The sequence below is a fragment of the Corvus kubaryi genome, unplaced genomic scaffold (assembly GCF_017639235.1).
Source record: "Corvus kubaryi isolate FWS band 111438036 unplaced genomic scaffold, C.kubaryi_AGA036_p1.0 71, whole genome shotgun sequence".
NCBI lineage: Eukaryota > Metazoa > Chordata > Aves > Passeriformes > Corvidae > Corvus > Corvus kubaryi.
Genome location: NW_024582059.1, coordinates 17,874,867 through 17,900,896, shown reverse-complemented (window position 1 = coordinate 17,900,896; position 26,030 = coordinate 17,874,867). Strand labels below are relative to the sequence as shown.

The 26,030-nt window shown below is 37.6% G+C and overlaps 1 protein-coding gene across 2 annotated transcripts in view; it reads left to right on the top strand.

The window, feature by feature from the left end:
• Positions 1–12,870: 12,870 nt before the first annotated feature.
• TTC29 (tetratricopeptide repeat domain 29) overlaps positions 12,871–26,030 on the top strand; it is a 117,654-nt gene continuing 104,494 nt past the window's right edge. The window contains exons 1-3 of one of the 2 annotated variants that reach the window (XM_042049982.1): positions 12,871–12,945; positions 15,695–15,791; positions 18,124–18,207. In XM_042049982.1, the coding sequence (XP_041905916.1) occupies positions 12,936–12,945; positions 15,695–15,791; positions 18,124–18,207 (191 nt within the window). In that variant the 5' untranslated portion in view covers positions 12,871–12,935. Of the gene's footprint in view, positions 12,946–15,694; positions 15,792–18,123; positions 18,208–24,763; positions 24,857–26,030 lie in introns of those variants that run through there. The other variant, XM_042049983.1, reaches the window with a different exon arrangement.

The following is a 26,030-nucleotide window of genomic DNA, read 5'->3' as shown; positions in this document are numbered from 1 at the left end:
AATGGACTGAACAATATTTGGAAGTGGGCGGCTGTCTCGTTGTGATAATGTTTTCATAGCATGAGCAAGAAGAGACTTCTCTTGCTAAATGGACTGAACAAGGTTATTATGGAAGTGGTAACAGACTGAACATCTCAAGGGTTGTCTTTTCACATTGTCAGTGGGAGAAGGGAGGAAGGTGGGGGGAGGAGGAGAGTTCTGAAGGTGGTATAATTTTCTTTTTCTTCTTTTAGGTCTGTTAATAAACTTCTTTATATTCTTTCAAGTTTGGTGCCTGCTTTGCATTTCTCCTAATTCTTATCTCACAGAAGATAAACAGTAATGAGTATTTTGGACCAAACCACTACACTTTTCTAACCTGCCAGTTATTGGTCTTATAATAATGAGAGATTATTTCACCTTTAAAATAAATACAAGATTTTTGGAGGAGAAATTATTTAACCAAACAGAATCTTTTAAGACTGAGTGGCAGATTTGATTTGAGCTTCTTCACTTACAAATGAAACAGATATTCTGCAACGACTTAAAAATTTTAAATCAAATTGTTCCATAAGCAATCAGTAACTGTATAAGAACAAATGAGTGATATTCATTTTATTTCATTATTTAATGAATTTTCCTTCATTTTATTTTTTAAGCCATCTACAGTTTTATGTTGATATCCTACCTTTGCCACTACTTTTACTAGACATTGTAAGTGATGTCATGATGTGTCTTCATGTACATAGATAAGTGATCTGAATGTTTCTTGACTAAATCTTTCCTGGGAAGAATGAAATACGTAATTCTTACTTTTTTCATGGATATAACTGTGCCATAAGCTGTATGACCTGTTTTTCTGCGCATGCCTGCAAGGGTTTCTTTGTGTTGTGCTGCCCTCTTTGCCTACTCCCTATCTGTATGGATACAGAATTAGGTCCCTCTTCAAAAGATACCGTAAAAATACTGAGAAAAATGTAGTAAGAGAAAGACAGAAAAAACAAAGGACTGCTCTTTTAGGAAGAAGGTCCATTTTGCTATGAGTTCTAGAAAAAGAAAGTATTTAGCTGTAAATGAGGGAAACACCAATATTTCAAGAAAAACATGAGGCACAAGGAAGAAGAATCCCCAGCTCTTCAGAAACAAGCCAGACAACTGCCTCTCATACCTTTTTCTTCAGTTCTTTTTATTGTTAAAATCAAGGTAGGATCTCTACAATGCCTCTATTTCATACACTTCAATCACCACATTTATCTGCTATGATACTTTAAAAACCTTTGCCAGAAAAGAGAAAAGAAAGAAATTCCTGATGGCTCCTGGGGAGCTTGTCTTTGTAAAGAGTCTTTCCTGGTTCGACAGCAGGGACCCAGCTCTCAGGGGAGTGTGCAGGACAGGGAAACTGCTTGCTAAGGCTGAGTACAGAGGCAAAAGGCAGTGCCTGAACTCTGCTCAGGTTGAAGAGGGCAAGGATTCACTATGAGGCCTCGGGGAGAGTTCAGAGGCAAAGTTCACAGGGTGGACAAGAAGGCAGCTGTTAAAATTACAAAATTAGATGATTATAAGATAACAATGTAGGTCATTATAGACCTATACTATGGAAGATTCTTAACCCTGACTTTGTTTAAATTGTTATGGCAGAGAAGGCTGGTTCTGCAAAGCAGAAGCATCTTGGCTGAATCCTCCATCCTGGGTTCTGGAGACCAGAAATTCCTCTCAACAAATCCAACACCAAGGACAGATGGGTGCTGATATTACAGTGTATCATCCAGGAGGAGTTAATGTTGAATTTCATTATGGATATTAGCTTCTGATATTTCTTGAAGTAAACTCAAATTATTGTCTTTAATATTGTCATAATCCATCTCTCAGCCATGGCCATATTACTAAACTACAGCTTGTTCCCATGTACTTAGTTCAAACTGTTTAAATAACATTGTTCAAAGAAATGATCATTAATCACCCCGTAAGAATTTCTATCTTGCAACACTTTAAGACAAAGCTGAAGACTGATGTTGTAATGGCATAAAGGTAATGGATTGTTATAGAATCATTGAATCATAGAATGTTAAGGGTTGGAATGGACCTTAAAGATCACTTAGTTCCACCCCTCTACCATGGGCTGGTAAAATCCACTAAACCAGGTTGCTCAAGCTTTATCCAACCTGATCTTCAACACTTCCAGGGTTGGGGCATCCACAGCTTCTCTGGGCAACCTGTGCCAGTGCCTCACCACCCTCACAGTAAATAATTTCTTCCTAAGGTCTAACCTAAATTTCCTTAAATTTCCTAAATTTCCTGTCACTGGAGTTCCTGCCAAAGAATCCCTTTCTGGCTTCCCTGTAGCCCCCCTGTAGCCTGGAAAGTTGTTACAAAGTCTCCACAAAACCTTCTCTTCTGCAGACTGAACAGCCCAAATTTCTCAGCCTGTCTTCGTAGGAGAAGGTGCTCCAGTCCTCTTACCAATTTCATGTCCCTCCTCTGGACCTGCTCCAACAGTTCCGTGTCCTTCTTATGTTAGTGGTACCAGAACTGTGTGCAGTGCTCCAGGTTATGAAAGTTTTGAATTCATGGTCAAGTCCCAAGAAAAGCTGCCCTTAGCATCATCCTCTCTGGAGCTGAGTGAGAGATTTAAAATTCAGAGCACCTGTAAATTTGTGGAAAATCATGGCCAGGATAGAGCAAGATAGACAACATGGCTGAATTCTCTGCATCTGAGGAAACTGTGCTGTGAAAATGCGACACAGATGTGTACTGCAATTACAATAGGGTGAAGTTTGTCCATGGAAGAATTCCAAGAACATCTATTTTCAATAAACATGCTCTCCCAAAGCCTAATTCACGAGAAACTGTCTGACACAAACTTCTGTTTCACATTTAGGGGAGAATGTGACTCAACAGTTTGGACCTTGTGGTCACCACAAGACAAAGGCATTTACGTCAAAGCCTACTGCAACTGCATGCAGATCCAAGTTCAGCTCTTAGCATAGTGATAATGCCTTCTTCAGGATTTATGGCCCTAAACTGTCATTTCCGTTGCTGTCTTCTGCTTCACTCTCCGAAAGATTTTACTTTGACCAGATAAGCAAGCAAAATAAGGGTAAGGCTAGACTGGATCAGTCTTGAGTTACACTTAGACATCCTTGCAGACTGAGGGACAATAAATGTCACCTTCATCTGTGAACACTTCGTTTTGAGGCAGATCCATAAAGAATGAGTAAAGCCATTGGCTTTTGCTGGGAAACTCCTGCTTCCCTGTTCTGGACATCTTGCAGGCAGCTAAAAATCTTCCTCTTCTTTGCATGGTAGTGAAGAAAATCAGGCAAATAATGCTGATTCCAGTAAAGTATCATTCCAACAGCAGCACTTCACTGGATTCTCAGGCTTTTTCAGTTCAGTTATTATTTTTGTATTATCTGGTAATTTAGATACAGTTATTGTAGGTTCTTCAGCCTTTGTTAGATGTTCTCTGTACTCCCCAGAGTTTTGTATCCTGTTTTATACTTCTCTTGTTTTTATCAGTTGTCACCTATTGTGCCTCAGTATTTTACTCTCGGGTACTTCAATTATATATAAATGTGATGTGCTTCACAGCAGCTACTTTCCATTTGCCATCTAAATATCTTTCCAGATGAATGTAGTAACCTACATTTAACTTCACAGGCAGTTGTGCAAATCTACTGTGTTTCAGCTTTTGGGTTTTGGTGTGGTTATTTTGTCTGCTTGCTTTTATCTGATAATTGATTTCTAGATTTTTTTTTTTTTTTTAAATTCTCTGCTTTCCAAATCAAAAATAGAATGGGAAAAGAGAAAAAACCCAACTGGTTAGGAAAGTCTCTGAGCCTATTCCTATACCTGAAGGGAAAGAGGCTAGTTTGGGATATTACAGGGCTCATCTCTTAAGTTTTAATCATATTGGTTCCCTTCGCTTGTTCATTTACTTAACTTCTGCAATTTTTAAAGAAAAGTGCTATTACAAGACAAAGTAGCTTGTCTGGTTTCAATGTCTTAGCAGAAGAAGTAAATATTTGCAAAGCATTGGTAATACCTCACCAGACTGATTTTCAGAAGTGCTTTCATCCCACAATTAAGCAGAAACTGTTTTCCCTGCACTCCTATAAATAAGGCAATTTGAAAAGAGAGAGGCAAGATTCATGCTCTAGTATTGCCTACAGAGATAAAAGCCAGGTAAAGAAGGTGGCAGGCATAGGAGCTGGCATTAACATTTATAGGAATATCCTTTGACTTATTTTCAGAAAATATCTGCAATATTTGAGACACAAATATTTGTTTGATATTTTTGCAATTTTTTAATGTAAATATAAACATACTGAAGGAAAATCAAGTATACCTCACATCGTGCTTCCCTATGCTCCTTATACACTATCACAGGATAGTGAAATAGAATTTAGTATCAAGATCTTATAAGTTTGAGTTTGGGCTCTTATAATTATACAAAATAAGAATCAGTGCACTACATTATCAAAATAATTTTTATTTTTATCAGGGTTTCTTTTTTCCCTCAAGATACTTGTCAGATATTTTTGCCTCAGTCTACAATATTCAGAAAATGTTCTGGGTAGAAAACATATGCTGAAGAAAAATGACCTGCCCACAAAGCTTATGGCTGACCACAAATGTTTTAACGGTGTTCTCAGTTCTTAAAATTACTTAACAGAGCAGATAATGATCTTCTCAAATTCATGGAAAGTAAGGGGCTTTTATGGAAAATTGAATTTTAGACTAATATAACAGTTTCTTAAGTAGTCATCTTGCTGCTTGAATTTTAAGCTACATTTAATATAATATGGCAGTATTCAGAAAAACATATAAAACAATAAGCATATATTCTTACAGGAAAAAAAAATCCCAATGCTAGAAGAACAGAAAACAGCTGCATTGGACACAAATAATTCAATAGAGAAGCCTTCAATATATAGCAATAATACACCATATTTGTTTGTATTTTTGCTTTTCTGAATCCCATGAGCACCTAACATACCTTTTAGACTATTTTGAAATAATTTTAAATGTAAATAATTTGGTAGGACTTTTTAAATCAATTGTTAACCCATGATTTGAGTGGCAGTCTCACTAATCAGGAAAACAGCATGAACAAGCGGTAAGTAAATACAAATCAAAATACATCAAGAAATAAATGTCTGAAAAAAACCTCCAGCAATGCACTAGGGAGTTCTCTGACTTCAAATCTGTGCAAATACAGATTGAACTTAAGATGTGTTGTTATTGGTTAAACAATTTTTAATGAAATATAAAGACCTATGTGCTCTTAAATGGATAATTTATGTGCAATGTTATTGTCTCCCAAGGTTTAATTAAATGTTTGCCTTGTGGCTAATCAGCTACAATTAATAAGTGAAGCCTATATTCGTGTCACTGATAGGGAATGTTAAAATGGCCTCCATTGTAATTTCAGTATCACTTTTGTGTCTAGTTGATAACAACAATCTATCTAATGTGTAAGAGGTTTGGTCCAAAATACTCATTACTGTTTATCTGCTGTGAGATAAGAATTAGGAGAAATGCAAAGCAGGCACCAAACTTGAAAGAATATAAGGAAGTTTATTAACAGACCTAAAAGAAGGGAGAAAAGAAAAAAAAAAAAATTATACCACCTTCAGAACTCTCCTCCTCCCCCCACCTTCCTCCCTTCTCCCACTGACAATGTGAAAAGACAACCCTTAAGATGTTCAGTCTGTTACCACTTCCATAATAACCTTGTTCAGTCCATTTAGAAAGAGAAGTCTCTTCTTGCTCATGCTATGAAAACAGTATCACAACGAGAAAGCCACCCACTTCCAAATATTGTTCAGTCCATTTAGGAAGAGGAGTCTCTCTGCCTGCGTGTGAGTCCCTTCCCCCGACTTGCAGCTTGTTCAAGGTCACACACAGATAGCAATTGGTTTTCCCACGTTCGAGGGTCCACTCTTGAAGTTTTTTGGGGCACAATTTTAAGGTTGAGCCGTTCAGAAACAAAAACAGAGGCCCTTCTCCTTCCCTGGGAGCAAAGGGTCTTCATCATCTTCATTGTTAGGACTATCTCTGGGAGCATCTCTAGGAACTGAGGTTTTCTCCTTTCCCATCTGGAGCAAAAATCCTCATCTGGTTCATCTCTAGGGACTGAGGTTTTCTCCTTTCCTGTTTGGAGCAAAAGTCCTCATCTGGTCCATCTCTCCCTGTCCAAACTTCTCATGAAATTACAGCTGCGTCAGCATCTGCCTATCTCAGCGCAGGTGCTTCTGCTTACGAGCTGAACACTCCACCCCCCATATCTTCATGGAATTACAACGGGATACTCTGATATATCATAGCTTCACAAAAGAATTTCAGCTTTAAGCATCTCCTCTCTCTCTTCCCTCAGGTTTTCAGCTCTTCACAGCAATAAAAGGGTTAATCTCACCTCGGCCTTGCAGCTTTGCAGCTGGAATGTTGAATTTTTCTTATCGCAGTGGAGAGGGGGGAGAGCCGAGCCGCTCCGGCTGCCCACGGCAAGGCAGTGGGGGGGGGTTCCATGGCTGGAACAGGTCCATCGGCTCCAGGATGGCCGTGGCCCGGCCCGGCCTGGCCCAAGCAGGGCCTGGCCGGGCCCATTGGCCCCCCGCACGGGGCCCGCAGTCACCTGTCCCAGCGCCGGAAACGAGAGAGAGCTTGGAGGGGGAGTTTGTCTATTCTTAAATGTGGATCACAGAGGCGGTCACAACTTTAAGTGGCTTAAAGAATTGTCCATATTCAAACTGGCCAGCTGATAGGTTCTATCAGGTCCCAGAGGAAACTGTAAGCACCTCTTAGCAAGGACATCCCTTCTGGGACTATGCTTGCTAACCTATGACAATGTATGAGACACTTTCACAAAATAATTTGGTAGGGACACTATGACAAAATTCCAGTAGTTTAATGCACAGTTTTATCACAATGCATAATTTCACATTCAGTTTGGAGGTAAGTACCCAGCAGTACTGGATGTGGAAGTGTATTCCTACAAAGTGCTTTTCACCCTGAAAGTTTCCAAAGTTCAATTTAAATACCTACTCTACCAGAAAAGGAGCAAATTTCTTAGCCTTATATTGTTAGATAAGAGTTTACACAGTGGCGCATAAACATCCATTAATCACCCGACCTACTGAACCCAAAGAATTTGAACTATCTCTGGCATGACACACCTAAATATTGTCTTAGACTATATAAGAACAAACAACACATTATTTTCCTAGACGTGACCTTTCCATGCCTTTTCACTCTCCCTACTTTAAGTTATAAACCTCTATAGGTAAGCCTTTAAACTGTAGGTGAGCCTCTGCTGGGTATTCTCCCACCTGAACACATCTTATAAACGCTGGGCTAACAGAGAACAGGCCAAAGGCAACACTGGCTGTCACTGACAGTTTTCCAGAAGTCATCTAGAAAGAGAATTTTAGATCTACCGACCTCAAAAGACATCTGTTCTCCGTAGTTAACATATTATTATTTGTTATTTATCATTTACACTGCACTAGTGCACAGAGGTCTCAGGGCTGGGCTCCATCACAAAATGGGATCTGTAAATAATTGCTGTTGCCTGTCTGTATCAGTGTTTTAGACGAGATGCAATCAATGGGTGTGACCAGAACTAGAAAACAATAGCGAAAGAAGAGTTTAATATCAATCAAGAACAAACAATCTTCACGGACCAAGTGCAAAACTTTGGAGTTTCAACTTACTGGGGAAAAAAATAATTTTTTTCTGCCAGCTGAATATGAGCATCTCTTGCTGGCAGACTTTCTTATTATCTCAAATCATTTTTTTCACCAATTTAAGCATAATTTTTCATACAAGGAACAGAACTGTACAGGATAATTCTACTGTCATCTCTTAAGTCATTCATTTTGATTGCACCTCCTTTGATTGAGTTAGATTCTCATTCAGCCACAAGTCACACCACGTACAGAATCATGAAATTCACTCAGAGGAGTCTGAAAGGCTGTAAATACTGCTGCCTTCCATTAGGATAAAGAAAGGCATAATTAATTGCAGTACAGTAAGAATATTGGCTGCATATTTTGTCTCAGGAAATGAAAACTTATTTAAGAATAACTTATTTCTCTTGGGGTTGTAAAGACATCTTTATCTGTACATCACTGTTCTTTTACCCAGGCTTCCATTTATTACAGAATGAATACTGTACAAATTAATGGATTAGAACTATTTAGCTCAGCTCTCCATGAAAGAGCTTGTCCCAACATACACCAGAATAAACAGATAACCACACACTGAATACTGAAAATACAGTCAAGTTTTCTAAATGTGATTACAGTGGTTTTTTCTATTAGTTACTAATATCAGTTCTACACACAAAACATTTTTTAAAATGCTCTATAAGGATAAACAGTCATAAGCTAATTCTGATTACAATTTCCCATTCAGTTATGGAGACCTTCAAACTCACTTGCCTGAGGCACTGAGAAGCTCCAGGTCTTTGACGCTCATGAAAGAAAGATAACAATCACTCTTCAGGGGAGAGAGATTTTATTATACATACCCCGTGGGTTTTTTTATCCTTTATCAAACTGCACCTTTGTGGGCCTTTAATTTCTTAATGGGTTGTTTATCCTTTCCCCCATAATTCATGATGATAAGCTAGATGTCACAGAGATATTGTTATGGTGATGAAAAAGTTGTACTGATGAGTTGAGTCAGTGATGTAGTTTGATTAACTTTTTATATAAATCTTTCTAGACAGCTTTCAAAAGAAGGCCAAACAAGTAAGTTGGCAATGTTACAAATGTTTCAGTAGGTGAAAATCCATCTGATGCAGACCTATAAAAGTACCTGAAATAAGTAAACAGAACCAGGAGGAGATATTGATGGGATAAATTTCGGTTTGTCATGACATAAAAAGTGCATGCTGGGGCACTTTTGTCTGTAATGCATATAGAATATAGGGCCTACAATGGCATGATATAAAGACTTAAGAGCATGAGTTTTGGAAAGCAGTTATTACTTGCAATTCCAACATTCTTGACTTAGTTTATTAGGTGCTCTCAGGCAAATGCCAAGAAAACGTTTGTACACTGGTTGTTACTTGGTAGCATGCTCAGTGTTGCCCCCCTCCAGTTCCCTGGTTTTGTATTTTTAACAATCTGGCCTTTCCTCCTTTTTTCCCTTCATACTCTTCTCCATGATACTTTAATTTGCACCAAGTCTCTTCCTCTTTTCCCCCTTCTAAAGTGAAGGACTGGGGACACTTCAGATTTGGGGTCTTTTTGTGTAGTGGACAGGTTGATAAGTAATAGGAAAATCAAAACTACCAGGGACCAAAGATGGACAGTTAGGCAGGAATGAAAACACTTATTTTTTTAATGAGCAGTACTCAAGTAGTCAATATTCAGGAGTATCCTGATATGTTCTGGTAAGTTTCAGGCATTGCCACATTTAAGCACAGCAATTCCTTTTCCGTGTAACCATTAAAGGTGCACAAACATATTTCCTAAGGGTACCAGCTACTCATAATGATCAATACATTGTACTTTTTGCATCTCTAGGTTACATTTTTGAATATGCCAATGTCTGAAATCAATTTTTTTTCAAGAAAATTAGTTCTTCACACAGTTTTTGCAAAGAGTATCTGCTATGAAATATTATCCTTCCTTGGACATTATCATTGCTTACAGAATTGGGAGAAAACCTACTCTAATGATAGGAACAAAAAAGTGCTGGCAACTGAATTTTTTTTCCATGGACAGACATCCTTTCCCTTCAGGACTTGCAGGCCAAACATTTCTAGGCAAATTAAATTGGTGCTAAAACACAGCATTGTAATAGGAGCTGGTTTCATCCTTAACCACAGAAAGGCTACTGCCTCTTCATATTACTATGGAGATGTAGACTGCCTTTGATTCTCTGCTAAAGAGTGCTCTCTCTAACTTACATATTGTTTGGCATGCAAGATCCTTTGAACACATCTCCATAAAAAAAAAAAAAATTCTTACTTTGCTTCCAAGTCAAATGAATTATATATGTTTAACACAGGAGATGTAGCCATGGCGTAAATGTCTGCTTGTGAAGTACTTCAGATATCATTCCAGAATATTAAGAGTAATTTTAAATCTGCTGGTTTATCTTTTTTGTTTTTACAAGTTTTCTTTGTAAGTTTATGTACAGGATACAAATAATTGTGTCATTGAAGTGTTTAATTCAAAAAGCCAAATGTTAATAAGTCAAATGCTTTACTGAAGTCTAATTAAATTACATCAATAAGTGAAACCTGCAGCATCATTAAGAAAGCAAAGTCTGCTTGCCAGGCTTTATTTTTCTGCCAGGATATATAGATTTTTTAGCAGAAGCCCACAGTAATTGGAAATATCTTTCTTCTTTTAAATTATTTGCTAACTGAGTTAAAAATATTGTCTATCCTGTATTTTGGCTGATCAATGTCACATGGGTAAACTATTATTATCCCATTTATTCTTTTAAGGTATTAGAACAATACTAGCTTCATCCTCCTGAAAAAAGTCTTAGTGTTCCAAGAACTTTTGAATAAACATTGATTGATATGTTCATTCCAAAAGCTTTAATGGCAGTTTTCTTTCAGTAACTGAACCATTCTCCCTCATCATTTGAATAGAAAACAACTCTTCAATACTAACAACATAATTACATCAGCTGCCATCTTCCCAAATGCACAGAATAAATATGTATATCTTTAATATTTGGAGTTTGTCACTGATTAAGGTTAAAGCGCTCATCCTCATGTCTTAATAGGGTCTTCTTACTATTCAGATCATTTTCTGTATTCTATACTTGCAAAAGCCTTCCAATTTCCTCATTTTAACTCTGTTGACCACATGTATATTTCCCTCATAACCTTTTACTTGCCACAGTAATTTTCTAAAACCCCTGCCTTTCAGTGTACATGAATGACACCACATTCTTTCTTCAGTTTTGCAGATGTTTGCCTTATAAACCACCCTGGATTTTCAGCAAACATATTCCTCAGTTGTGGCATTATGGCTGAGTGGGTAACTGCACTACCATCCTTAAACCACTTCCAATTACTATTCTCCCACTTCAGATTAAATTTCTTCTCCCAACAGACTTACCATGTAATAGTGCTCACCTTTATAAAATTAGCCCTTTCAAAGGATTAAGTATATGTATTATTGGCTTGGACTTAATTCTGTTTGCACATAACAAATGTGATCAAATAATTATCAGTTATACCTAAGCTATGGCTAATTTTTAGTTCTGTGATCAATTCCTTTTCATCTGACAAGATGACGTCTAATATAGAATTCCTCTGTGTTGTATGCAACATTTTTTGAGTTAGGAAATTGACGTTTTAAATATTTTGAAATTCCAAGTACATTTTAACACTGGCAGCATGAGACCTTCAGCGTATGTCACTCAGATTGAAATTCACTCAGTACAGCAGTGCTTTCCCTATGTGTTGTAGGTGGGTAAGGCATAGGTCAGGCTGTTCTCTAGTGTGATTTGATATCAGCTAAGTACCCTGTCAGCTTCTGACTTATCCACTAGAACATTGACCCATAAACATTCACGATCCTTTGTTTCCGATTGCCATCAACTCAGAAACGGGTAATGCCATTTTTGAAGTGCTTTCTGTCCACTTGATCCTTCCAAAACAGATTTTAGCAATTGATTCTGACATTCCAGTTTTCCAAACAGTTGTAGCAATAAAAACTAGGTCAAATCTGTGCTAAAAAAATGATCTCCTGCTGGTGTCAAGTTTCCAACACAAAAACAGAAGTCACTGAAAAATCTCTGTTCTTTATATTCTCTAACATCCCAGTTGGGTTTCTCTTATAGTTTTCATTTGTGCTTAGCAAAAGCTTGTTGATTCCTTCTCAATATTTCTATTTCTGACCAGCCCTCAGACACCCTAGCAGGCCAGCCCCTTAGAACAGCTCCTTTGTGACAGTAAATTAAGCAGCAGGTTCTCATCAACAGAAAGCGAGGACATTTTCAACAAACCAAATGCCTTCATGTTATGTCACTTACTCAGAGATTCAGTCTAATATTTTTTCTACGTGCTCTTTCCCCTTACTCAGAAGTCCTGAAGGATGTCAGAGAGGAGAAGAAATCCTGGAAGGATGGAGGGTAACAAAGATGATTAAGGGACTGGCGCATCTGTCTTACAAGTAAAGGCTGAGGGAGCTGGGCCTGTTCAGTCTTGAGAGGAGATGAATGAGAAGGGACCTCATGAAGGTCTGTCAGTATCTGCAGGAGGGATGCCAAGAGGATGGATCCAGGCTCTTCTCAGTGGTGCTGAGCAATAAGACAAGAGGAATGGGCAGAAAGTGATGCACAGGAAGTTTCACCTGAACACAAGGAATAACTTCTTTACTATGCAGTGACCACACACTGTAACAGATTGGCCAGAGAGATTGTGGCCTCCCTCACTGAGATATTCATGGACCATCTGGGCACAGTCCAGTGCCAGGTGCTCTGGGACGACCCTGCTTAAGCAGGGAGGTTGGACCAGATGATCCACTGTGGTCCCCTCCAACCCTAACCATCCTATTATTCTGTGAAAGAAGAAAACCTGCTCAGTGCAGGTGTCTATTTATCATCAGAGAGATTGCCCACACTTCCTTAGGTATCCATACGATCCTGGCTCTTTGGTTGCCAGCTTCAGAAACTCGCTGCTCAGCTTTGAGGGATGCTCCCGTTTGAGGCAGCTCGTTCAGAGCTCACCTGAGCTCCTGGAAAGCACACCAACACCTTGTGCCCATTTCTCCCAGCCCCTGTGTTTCCCAGGGTCTAATCCCGCGTCAGCGGCTCCCCAAGCCCGCCGGGAAGGGCTGGGATGCTGCCTGACGGCTCCCGGGAGCCCGGCCCTCAGCGCCGCCCGGCCGCAGCGCCGCCCGCCCCCGTCGCCATGGCGAGGCCGCGGCGTCCCGTGAGGGGCCGGGCCGGTGGAGAGCTCCTGCAGCGGCCGCGCCATGAGCCCAGGTCTGTTCCCCGGGGAACTCCGGCTGATGGGGGTTACATTTTATTGGTACCGGAGCCAAGGGTCAGGGTATGTAGCAGGACAGGTGAAGACAAAAGGTGAAGTGTCCCTGGGCGGTGGCTGGTGACCGCCAGGCAGCAGCGGAGGGCGGCTGTATTCCCGGAGCCGCAGGGACGGAGGGCATTCACGATACGGGTCAGGCTGGGGCCGCGGCCTCGTCCAGGTTACTTGGAACAAATAGCATCTCTCATGCTGGCTGTTGATTTCAAAAAATTATTGCTCATTTTTATTTTTTTAATCAATTTACTCTCTTACTTTCAGTGTAATAAAGCAGCGTGCCAGTAAGTCTGTCCTGTCACATTCTGGTGTCCTTTTAGCTTACGAGGTGCCGGGTTGCAGCAGATATGCCCGCAAAGACATCCATGTGTCGAGGCCATTCCTGCTTCCTCACCTCCTTCCCTCCTTGGGAAATCCTCAGCCTCCAGTTAATACCTCGGAAAAACGTGTGGGAAGAGCTAAGAGGCAGCCAACAGGTTTCCCAAAAGGTGCCGGGAAAGGCACCATTGCAATCAGCTGGTGTTTTACCTTCGGCTTCAGTGCACCTTGGAGCGATTCCAGTCCATGGGAAGATTCCCTCCATCATGGGATTAAGTCGAGCACTTCTTGAGAAACAAACTGCACCCCCTCATCTTTCACTGAATTTTGTGGATGTTTGATTAAGTAAATGAGACGTGGCTTGGGCTTTATAATAAAAGAGCAAAATGTAAAGTGGTCTTTAAATGACCAGCAACGAAATTTACATGACTGAAATAGCATGGGTTTCAGAAGGATGTGTTGCTGGTGCCTTCTGTCATGTGTCTGTGGTTGTAATTTACCTGTAAGAATGACAGTTACCTTGGAAATGAGGGAAATACACCCTCCATTTCACTCTGAAAGCAACCTCCCAAGTCTAAAGTAAAAGTTCGGTTGGCATTATTAAGGAGCAGTTTAGGAGGTTTTTTCTCTCCCAAGCTTGGAGTTTGAAATAGGAGCCAGGACAGTATTTTAGTACCTGTGAGGCAGGAACGTACTAAGAAAAATGTCTGTGTATGTGCCTCATGTGAGACCTGTGTGCATGACAGCCTCTTTTCCCATAGACTTTTGTGTATTGGCAACGTGGGGCGTGTGAGCCAGCAAGGAGCTATTGTGTGCTCCAGCCAGGTGCCATGAGACAGTCCCCAAATTACAGCTCCCCATCAATAGCTTTCCATGGCTGCAGAGGCTCTGTGGGGGTCTCTTTTCAGGTGCTTCCCCTCCTTTTTCTGCTCCATAGCTGCAGTCAGCCCTGCTGCCTTGCCAAATTCATCAGTTGCCAATAAGGCATGGCTGTTTTCATTTTCCCACTTAATACCTAAAAACAAAAGCTTTGCAAGTCTTCTCTGGGCTTCAATATTGTTGTTCCAAAGTTCAATTACTATTTCCCACTGAATAGCATCTTCCTGAAAAGGAGTTTTCCTTTTGATAAAGTTTTTATATACAAACCTGTCATTCTCTGTGAGAAGTGCAATCTTTTGTAGTGATGAATTACCCATATTTTTTTATTTTCCAGGACACACTTCTGTTAAATGTTGCTGCCTCTAATTGCAGATCAGTTTATTTATAAATAATACCTTTTTTCTTTCTGTAAAAAATGTTATCATTAGTACGAGTCCCCAAAAGAATGACTTAGGAGAAATATCCTATCCTGTCATCTTTTCAAACTATAATTCTCCTTATTATTCAGTTCTAAGTAACACAATTTTAAAAATTACTTCACTATAACCACAGCAAAATACTGCATCAATGAAGTGGCTTTTGATCCCAGAAAGGCTAAAATATAAAATATCTGTTAGTCTGATGCTAATCATTCAGTAACAAATTGATTAATATCAAATACTTATTTCCCAAAAACTAAATTTCCTTTCACTAAATGTAGCAAATAGTTAAATTCTTTCCCCCCTCTTATTATATTCTGTTTTTCCATCCCTATTAAAAGTTTATGCCTTCAGGCCTACCAGCAGGGCATGCAATACCTACATTAAACCAAATTTAAAAGTAAGGGTGCTCCTGCTGCTAACGTCCTCAGATCACAGACATGCAAAATGAAGGAACTGGCAGCTGAAACTTTAATGGTAGGAAGTGTAGACTGAATACTTGGGGAAAAAACACAGTAGCTCTATGTGACAAAAAAGTCCTATTAGCATTTATGTATTTCAAAATGACAAGCTAGACGATTTTACATAACTGTGGGGCTTTTGGCTTTTGTTTTAAGTAAAATCCTGTGTTGTAAGTATAGCATTACTTACATTTTTTCCTTCAAACGATTGTTTCTATTTTAATTATGTAGGATTTTGAACATTAAAACAGTGCTTTTCATACTGTATATCCCATCATTTGTCCACGTTGTGTATTAATTTGTTATCAATACTTGAACCTAGATAGCTCAAGGAAGCACAGGGAATCCCATGCAGGTATGGTTCCTGAATCAGCTGTCCCTATGGAAATCAAAAGCACCTCAGCGAAAGAGAGAAAACCATGGAAAGTTAGATAATGACCATTCCTTTGTGTTATGTCCTACTGAAGTAGGGCTGTGATTTTTGTGGAACTGGAGTTGGGTCTTAATGCACTGGAAATAACAGAGAGTGGGCTGGGAAGCAGCACAAGAAGGAAAAAAACCTGCATTGCTGTGAAGGGGTTGTTTCAAGTAATGTTGGTTTTGTTTGTTTGTTTTAGTTAAATTGAATGTGTTGCCTCAAGCGGTCCTCCAAAGCCCAGGGGAACATCCCAAGTTCATAGAGCAGGCTCTTTGCCCCCCGTTAGACTTTGCAAGGTAGGTACCTCTTCTCTTTCAAAGCATCATTTTTGCTGTGAACAACTTCAGTCAGCTGTGCCGAGGTGACAAATAATATTTGCTCTTTTGCAATATTTAAAACTACAAAAATCAGAGGCAAGGAAATTCTCTCTTAGGAAAGTTCTACAATTAAAAGGGAGAAAAAAAGAAGGTGTCCATTGGATTAAAATGGATTTCTCTTTAATAACTGCATGATTTAAAATTAAATAGGAGCCAACTTACAGAAGTGGACTCTTTTTATACACTTTATGAAGAACAGTGAGTCATTATGGAAACACTGGAGAAATAAGGATAAAACAGCTTAGAAAAAGCAAGTGACAACTTCTGGAGGAAAAGAAACCGGGTCTTTTAGCAAGTGCCATCCTCACCTCAATTCTGTATAAAAAAACAATGTCTATTCCAAGTCACAGTCTCTTTTCGCCACATTGATTAATTAATGAATTAATTTTTATGTTTTTAATTCTCATTGCATATAGGAAGCCATAATGATTTTGTTGAGCTGATGGCATTTCCTAGTGTATTTTTTCCTAAGTATCACCTGCCTGTCTTTTCTGTATTATGGCTACATTAACAACATTGATAATAACAGCCAGGATTTGTTATTCTTAGTAAGCTAAATGCTTTATGATGGATGACAATGTTTGTAGTTGCATCAGTCCAAAACTGGTTATTACAGAACTTTTGTAAAGAGTAATTAGTTTGCAAGTTTTTGCTTATGATTTTTCCCCTTGACTGTAGTTTTCTTTATGTTTGAGGGGGTTACCAATCAGAAGTCAGAAATGTATACTTTGCCTATAAGGCAGGTGGCATTTTAAATTGTATATGATTCTAAGGGCTTTCCCCCTGATTTTTCAAATTTTTTTTTTTTTATTTATTAAAATACCTTTGTAAGGATAATGGAAATGCATCAGTCTTTCCTTTGTTTCATTTTGAGGTGGTTTCTAACTGCAGTGAGGATTAAATTGCAGCAAGCTGATAGGAATTTGCCTGTTGTAGTTCACTGTTTCAGTCTGGGGTTTTTGACTTTCTCTTCATTCTTCCAAATATCTTCCTAAATTTTAATTATTTTGATGTGAAAATTTTGATATTGAATACATTTTGGTGTTGATTATAAGGGAATTTTTATGGCAATATCCATAAGGTGTACATTTAGCCAGATCAGCAGCAACTCCTATGGCTTAAGTGCAGCCTGGAAGCACAAGCCTGGTGCCACTCAGCAGCAGCAAATTCTGGAACAAATTTAAAGGCACTATTTGTGAGGGAAGTTTTCACTGTTACATTATTTTAAATACAGATATGTCAAAATATCTCTGCTTTGCTTAGCTATTTTGTTTTCATTTAAATGAACTTCATGAAGTGTCTTTGGTATTCTCAGAGCAATAAGGAGCATGACGCTTATATTAGCTAACATTATGAAAAGAGTTTACTCTCATCACTGTAATGAAAGACAGCAGTGTAATACAGACAGAGGAAGAGCAAAGTAATAGATTTATGTGGAACACTAATGCTGAATTTCTTTTATCTTTGAATGATTAACCAGACAATTTTTATGCTCTTTCTCCGAAGAGTAAAAATAAATTCACATTACTTTTATAAAGATAACATCCTCTACAGCCAGGATACCAGATTCTATTTACATACACTTTATGGTCAGTAAGTGCATATTACCCTTTCCGGGCATCTCGTGTATATCAGAGTGGAGATGCAAAGATATGATGGCTGAAGTGAAAGGTGAAATGATGCACAGTTCAAATTTTAAACTTAGATCCATGCATCCTGAAATTTGTGGACCACCTTTTGCACTGTGCTGCATTTGAGCTGGATTTGGGAATTCTTTTGTTGATTTGACTTTGTTTTTAATTTTGAAGAAGCTAAATATGTAATAAATTGGACCACTCTGGTCCATACTGATAATACAAAAATGTAATGGTCTGGTTTAGGAAACAGTTTAGATATGGATAGCTTAATCAATTATTATTGATTTAGCTGATACACAATTTCTTCTAGTTTAGACAGAAATATCAGATAACCAGATCCCTGAAAGCTAATACCACCTCTGTTTTCTTTTATAAATAAAGATTTGAAATAGCTACTGAAAAAATTTGAAAAAAAAATTTGAAAAAAAAATTTGAAATAGCTAGACCAAAAAATTAAAAAGATATTTGTATGTGCTTATAGAATGTCTGATACATTACTTTGTCAATATTTCAGTATTTAGCTCTACTTGGCAATGATAATATATTATACATGCTGCAGAAGTCTATGTTAGCACCTTACAGTGTTTCTTTTAATTTTTTTCATTTAAATTTAGGATTCATTTGATCAAAGACAAAGATGCCACAGATGATTATTTGGCAAAGAATATCAAAGGGGTGTCAAAACAAGAAGCTGCTGCGTAAGTTGGCTTTTTCGAGGCATTTTAACATCCATAAGTTTATTGTTTCCTTTGTTTCTAGTCATCATAGTCATTTAAATTTAAAGTTCCCTAGGCCCTACCCTTTTTAGTGGAACTTGGCATTTAAAAATTGAAGTTGATATTAAATAATGATGGTTCATTTCTCCTGATGTTAAATATATCAAAGCATTTATCTCCTTGCTTTTACTAATTTGTATATTTACCAATTAGATCAGATTTGTAACATTATTGTTAAGATTGTGTCAGTAATTATTATATTGTGCTGCCTTTTTTTTTCCTTTCTCTTTTTTTTTCTGAGCCTTTGTGAAATATCTCCTTTGGGGTGGGAGCTTAGTGTACCGACATACACATTCTTGTAATTTTGAATTACTATTTAGCCAAGCCCAAGTGCTGACTTCTGTGGTGAAGCATTTAATACCCCATTAGTTATTTAAAAACCCAGTGAATGAAAGAAATCTAGATAACTTTTGATTTCTTACAGCTGAGGTATTTACATTTAGAAGTTACAAGAGACTATGACTGACTTATTCTTCTGGAGTCTTTCAACAGATCTGGGGTTCAGCACCATCAAAATTAATGAAAGAATTCGAACAAACTGAATTGCTGGTTGCTTAAGTGAGCTGATTTATTTATTTCAATATTTAAATAATAAAAGGATGCATATACAAGGGCTCTAGGCACCTTAACAATGAATATTGCAACATCACCCTTGCAGCATAAAAACATTCTATCAGTCAGACAGCAATTCCACCAGCTAGTTTCTTGCAAAACAGGCTTCTTTTCTCCTTCCTAGCCTAAGATTGTGCCTACAAACCTTCCCTAAAAATTTCCTCGTTGAAATCTAGACAATTACTAGAAGTATCAGACCTTGGGGAGCACGCACAGAACTAAGTACCTTCCCTTACTGTCACCCTGGTTGGGTGCCAGCTGTGGCTGCTCTACTCATTACACTCCAACAATTGTCACAAGCTGGGTTGCCTTCCCGGGGAGCTGTTTCAGTCATCAGCCCCAGTGGACTTCCACACACCATGCCAGGGACACAAGTGTTCTCTCTGAGGTGATTACACAGGAAATCACCACTATTTTAGGAAGGCCTTGGGGCTTCAAAGTGCATTTTCCAGCTCTGATTTGATCAGGTCAACTTTTCACTGCTATTTAAAAAACCAAACAAAACCACAAACAAAAAAAAAAAATGCAAAAAACCCTCCTAAATGATGTTTTTATATCCAAACCCTGAGTCTGGACACTGTGGAAAAGGAAACCAGCAAGGACATCACAATGAAGCAGGAATTTTATCATCTGTTCTGCAATACCTAGACAAAGTGGAGTTCCCTTACCGTTTTGTAAGAGGCTGTTTTTCCAAAGTTACCAAAGCCTCTTAGAAGATTAAACTGAAATATCATATGTATGATTATTTCTATGGAGATTTTTAAAGTACCTATTTTAAAAGGTTACATTCATGTTCTGTGCATTTAATTCTTCTTGGAATTTTAGCTTTTGATAATAGATCAGCAGTTATGAAGTTTCTCTCTCTAGATATAATTTACTAATGCTCTTCCATAACCTTGACAAAATCATTTGAGAGCAAACAAAAGGTAACAAACTAACTACACAGTTATATTAGTACTATGCTAATCTAGTCAGGAAAAACTAAATGCATCAAATGTAATTTAAAACCAATTTATAAAGTAAGGCAATGCCATGTCTGCAAATGATCTTAGTGAAATCAGTGTAATTTTTGGTCTGTGTCAGCAGACAACGGGTGTTATTATTTTAAAAATAGGAGAGATGGCTTATAATATGCTGTGCAGTTTTTCAATATTATTTCCATTTCAGAAGTAAATTATTACACTTCTTTGTAAAGGGACTGAATTTCCTTCCTCTGACGCATAAATATCTGTACTTTTGTTTAATATGGAGGTTAACTTAATATGCCAGTGATTATTTCATCAATACAAATTCCTCTAGCCACACTCCTGCTTAATATTAAACACGCTTTTTTAAAAGTGTGTGTTAGGCAAACAACAAGTTTATTATCTTCTAAATAAAGGAATGTATAGGTAGTATTACATTTATGGAAAAAAGCAACATTCTTTCAAACTTTTCCCTAAAATTCTATCCTTCACAATATTCCTTAAAATTGAGATGTGCTATTGAAGGAAAAAGATTGCAGTTATTCTTGTATTGTATAATGTTGTATTGTGTTCCAAACTACAGGAAAAGAGAAGAATTCCATTAAGTGTGTTCATGATATCATCTCTTTTTTTTTCCTGTGGAAAAATGAGGAGATGTTTTTCATTCTTTTTTCTTTGTAATAATTTTTTGTCCCAGGTTGATATGACAGAAGAGGGAGAAAAAATAGTGCTTAAGAGAGATAGTACTTTAATGATATTAAAACAGGATATTGCTTTGTTTTTTCATTGATTTTGTTTTGCTTCCTTCTCAAAGACTTTAATTTGAAATAAGAAGTGAATGTGGTGCAAGGATCTGGAAATGGAAAAAAAGTAAAACTTTCATTAATGCAGAACATGAGTGCTTTCTTGCCACAGAAATAGGCTTTTGTATGACGAGGTTGGCTGACTCCAGTGGCCTTCAGTGTGCTTTCCCTGCAACTTTCTGTTCTTAGTACTGACTCACCAAGTCATTAACAGCTCAAAATCAGATTGCAGTAAAAATTAAAAATAGTTCTTTTGACTGAACTAAGAGTCAAGAAGTTCATGATGAACTGTGAAGTAAAGCATTTTTCAAGAGATTGATTCCAGGATTGAGTCTTCAAATGAGTTTAGAGCCTAAAATGGGCCAGAATTTGAAATTGTCATTCTTGTTTCCTGATCTTTTTGTCAGGGCCAGAAAGATCAAGTAACAGTTCTCTCTTCTTCATACAAATGAAAATTGTCCAAAGAGGACCATGTCATCAAAAAAGAGTTGAAGACTAGAAAGAGCCTTTGAAATGTATTTGATGAGAGGAACAGCTTTGCTTAGCTGTGACAAAAAAAAAAATTACATTAGTGATGTTACTACGTGTATTTTAAATACATTTGAGTTGAGTGGTGGAGTTCTACTGTCCTCAAGACTGTGGTGGGCAAATGAAATCCAAATTATTATACAGAGATGGTAAAGGCTTACCTAGGTATGCAGAAAATTTGTATTTGTGTTTCCTGTCTCGTGAGCAGTGGATCAGTGTGCTGTGGAAAGCTTGCTTGATAAATCTGTGTCAGTAAAGACAGGCTCTGAGATGACTATTTTCAGGCAGGAGACAAGATTCTCTGACACGCATTCTGTCGGATGTTTTGGAGATACAGTGGGCTGTTCTGCTTAGAATTCTCCAATGGCTGGCCCACATTAAGATTAGCTGGAACAGAAAAAGGTAAAGGCTTTAATTCTCAGGTGGGCTGTGTTCTCCAGAGCAGTTGGCCATCTCTGGCAATACTGGGAAGATGAATCATTAAACTACTTTGCAGATTGTAGACTGCAAAATGGAACATAAAATTTCTGCTCTAGCAGTGATGACTGATGAATATAGTGAAGTATAGCTTTTGTAAACTCCCTGCAAAAAGAGCAAAGGGGCTTTCACCCAGGTTTAACTGATCCAGGTTAATAAGCCCAGTTGTGTGATTAGTTGAGCCCCATCTTTTAGGATCCAGACAAGTGCTTTAGAATAAAGTGGATTATACTTTGGAAACACCTATTTCTCTCCATTGCTTAAAGAGAGATTGTACGGTGACGAGCTCAGATGTAGGCACATACATTTACCACTCAATCCCACACTGCAGAACTGTAGGTTTTTGAAAGCTGTAAAAAGGATGAAGTAGAAGTCTTAGAAACTAATTCCTGAGGCAGCATTTTTACAGGAAGCTGTCAAGTTCAGAACAGAAGTGGCCCAGGATCCATTTTAAATCTCCTGCCATCTGATAAAAGATTATTTTTCCATTCTTCAGTCAGTGACAAATTATTTACTGCCCTCCCCAAGTTTCTGCTCTTTTCAGTGTCAGCATCAGATAGGTAGAGTTAAGGAAAAAAAGATGGGGGAAAATTTATGAGGGACTAAGTGCTAGATGAGTTTGTGGAAATAAATTGTTTCTTTCCTACATCAGTACGTCTTCTACCAGTCGATCTCTGAATACTCAGCCCTATCTGTCCTCCAGGACTAAAGAGGGAGAAACTTCCTTACCTGACTAGAGGCTGGGATGATCTGGAGAGCTCCCTGAAGGAGAAAAATGGGGTTTGTGGGCTGATGGAGAGGAGAAGACCTAATATGAAGAGTGTTTTGCTCTTTATTTTCATCCTAGCCATGATGGACTAGTAAACCCTATTATTAGACTGAGATTTTTCTGACCTTGTCCTTCGTTTGTAAGTTATTTAAATCATGAGAGTTTCAGTACTCAGTTTTTGATTTATTTGCTTCTTTATCAGTCTGTATTCTGGTCTTTTGCATTGATGGACCAGTGCTTTGAGGAAGCTGAACACAAATAGCTGGTTGGGGATTTGATTAACCCATGCCTTTAGTAGCTGTCACCTCTACCACATAAATTAGTAAGGTGACTTCTTATGTTACTCAAAAAATAGATGGGGACCTTTTTTTCACTGACATCATATTGCCATGTTTTCTTTTTCCCAATCTGGAATCTCTCCTGGGGCTTCCCAATTTGAAGGGGCTTAATTTAGGTGTGGGGATTTTGTATTGTAAGGTGGATTTGACCATTTCTGTGTTATTAAGTGAGGCTCTCAAGGGACAGAAGAGGGGCACTGCCAAGAATAAGGGTAAGGAGAAATATCTTGTTGATATGGGATAAAGGCAAGGAAGGAGGAGGTAGAGCTGCTATTACTAGCAAGCTTGCAGAAGGAAATTTGGGATGCAGACAGATAAAATGTAGGTGCAGATTCTGCTTTTCCCTTGTATTTCAGCCCTTGATTGCACAGTATTTGTTTCCAGTGATGCACTGCTGCGAGCCGCTTCCATTCTTCTGCGTACAATGCTATGAAGACAGAGGGAGGGAGGTGAGCTCAAGGCAGCTGAAGAAGGACGTAGCAGCAAACAGAGAAAGAAGTAAACTTCCTTCCCTTTCATGTTCAGTCCTAGCAAGATTTTGCTGTTCTTCCTGATGTCAGTCTTTGGATAGGACCTGTAAGCACCTTATAGCCTGCTTTGTTCACATTACTCTGGTTGAAAACTGGTGCAATGTTGTGTAAACTCATTTACATTTTAAGAGCGTATTTCTTCACTTTTAGATACTAAGAACTATGGAAGAGGGTAAATCAGAACCAAAGAAATCTATCCTTTCATGGTAAAAGAAATTTTAAATTAAGGCTTTCTGTCCCAAACTCCCTGCTGGTTGTGGAAAGGGAGATGGCACAAGTCACTTAGTGAGCTAGATGATAAATTTTAAATTTCTTTCACAATATTATTTAAATATGTATTTTTTTCAGTCTGAATAATTCCTAACAATCTTTCTTGCCATGACCAGGATTCAATGTTTATTAAACAACTTTCAAAAAGAGATTTTAGCACTTAGAGGCACACATTCTTTTTGGTCAAAGGAATGATCTCTGTGAATTTTGGGCTTGATAAGCATATTATTTAGTGTAATTAGGCAGTGATCTGAAGAACAGAACTGTGTAGGAAGCGAATGGTTTGCCTTTCCTAGAGAAACTTCTCTGTGCATTTGTGTAATGTGAAAGATTTTTCTTGAAAAGGTTAAAAAAAGTTCTAATCAACTTCTGTACATTATGTAGAACTTCATTTTCTAAACTCTGCAAAAGAAAGTTTCATATTTAATGGGAAATCATGAATTATTCCATTTATTATCTACTTCCTCCTTTCAAAGACATGATCTGGATAAAAGGCGGGGTGAATAATTTCAAAAAATACAATACATTTTTAATGGGAAGGTGCAAACTACAGATTCTCATGACTATTAGCAAGTATAGAGGAAACAGAATTTTACTTGCAAAAACTCATCAAACTCTTGCAAAGATAAAATACATGACATACTTTAATAAAGAAGAACACAGTGAGCTGAAGTGGTTTTTTTAATGTAACTTGTTGTTTTTACTAAGTTTGGTCTTATGGTTTTTTAGTGTTTTTATTTCTCAATAGTTCAACAATATTTACTACTGAAGATAATGTACAAGCAATACACATTCTGATTTCTATTTCTAAAACACTCCATGAAGGTGAAGCATCTCTAACTCACAAAAAGTCTGATATAAAGAAATATTGTCTAATCCACCCTGGTACAGTCCATGACTTCCTGATAATTTTCACAGTGAATCCTGCATTGTGTAAAATCCTTGCTTTTCCTTTCTTCTCAGTCTCCATGTGGTCTATTTGTCCTTATCCTACTGAGTCAATTCAGCTGGGGACTTGAATAAGAGATATCCTAAACAAAAGCAAAAGCGAAAGTGGGAATTGTTCATATCAATACTGCAATAAATGCAGAGCCTTGTATAGGGTTTTATGATATTTCATAACATCAGCTTGAGAAGATATAGGAAGTAAGTAATTATGTTTATCTGTCTTGTACACTGTGAAAGAAACTTGCAGAGAAATTTAACGACTACTTTGATATCATGCAAGTCAAATGGAAAGGATTCCAAACTCCTGTGTTTCTAGCTCTGAGTCCATCAGGTCAGCTCTGAAATAAAAGAGGGAAGTTGAGAAATACTTCGTTTTGATAAATAGTAGTTCATAACGTATGGTTGGGATTACTTTTTGTTAAGGAAGATTATTAATTTAGAAAGAAAAGCAGAAAGATTAATGAAGATAGTTTTCTTCTGATTATGCTTGAAGTAATCACAGGTGTGTGTACTTTTGTATGATGAAAATTTTTATAAGGGTAGCACTTTTATCTTTAGATAAAGATATTTTTTTCTTTGCATTTATGTTTAGGGACAGAATGTTTCAAAAGTTCATTGCAAAATTTATGTTTCCATTTTCTGGGTTAATTAGGATTGTTAATTATTACAGTACTTACATTCATTTTAAGATACTTTTTCTGTGTCATCCTTTGATGTTTATAATTGATTAATTTTTCATTTTATGTAGCTTTGAACAAAAGGAAGTGAATTCAATGTATGTGTTCTTTGTGGGGTCCTACTGACAGGGTATGCATCCCCCTTTGATTGCATGATTTAGGTTAAAGTTTGGTTTGACAACAATCCAGTGACTGAGGCAGGAGATGAAAAACACTGCCTTGCTAAAGATGAAAGTTCTTGTACCTATATATATATATATATGGTATAAGGTACCTACATTTCTTTTTTTATATATGCTTTATTTTCATCTTTCTTTTAATAGTTCTGGATACATAGCTCCAAAAAGCTTTTCTTCTTTAAAAAATCTGTATTGTTACAAGTCAATTGCAAGTGATGTTTTCCCTCCCAGGATGTGCACAAATTGCTGTGCAATATTTTTTTATTTATAATTAGAATAGGGAATCCTTTTTATAACATTTGGGGGGTTGTGGATTTTATTCTTTTTTGTAATAGGATATTAGCTATTTCAAGTTTGTGATTTGGAATTAAAAAGCAGGCACCCCACCCCAATGTAATTTAACTCTCAGCCTTAGTAGTAAAATATTCTGAAGTGTAAGCTGTCTATTACTGCTTAATGGCATTTACTGTACTGTCATATCTTTTTTTAATGAGATTACTATAGTCTAAAATTTAACATATTACCATCCAGTAAATATTTCATTAAAAGAAAAGTATTTAAACGGACAGTCTTTAAACCAGGATTAAAGGGGCTGTGCCCTGATGCAGTTAAATAGCTTTGTATCAGTAGCAGTACATGGTGAAATGTG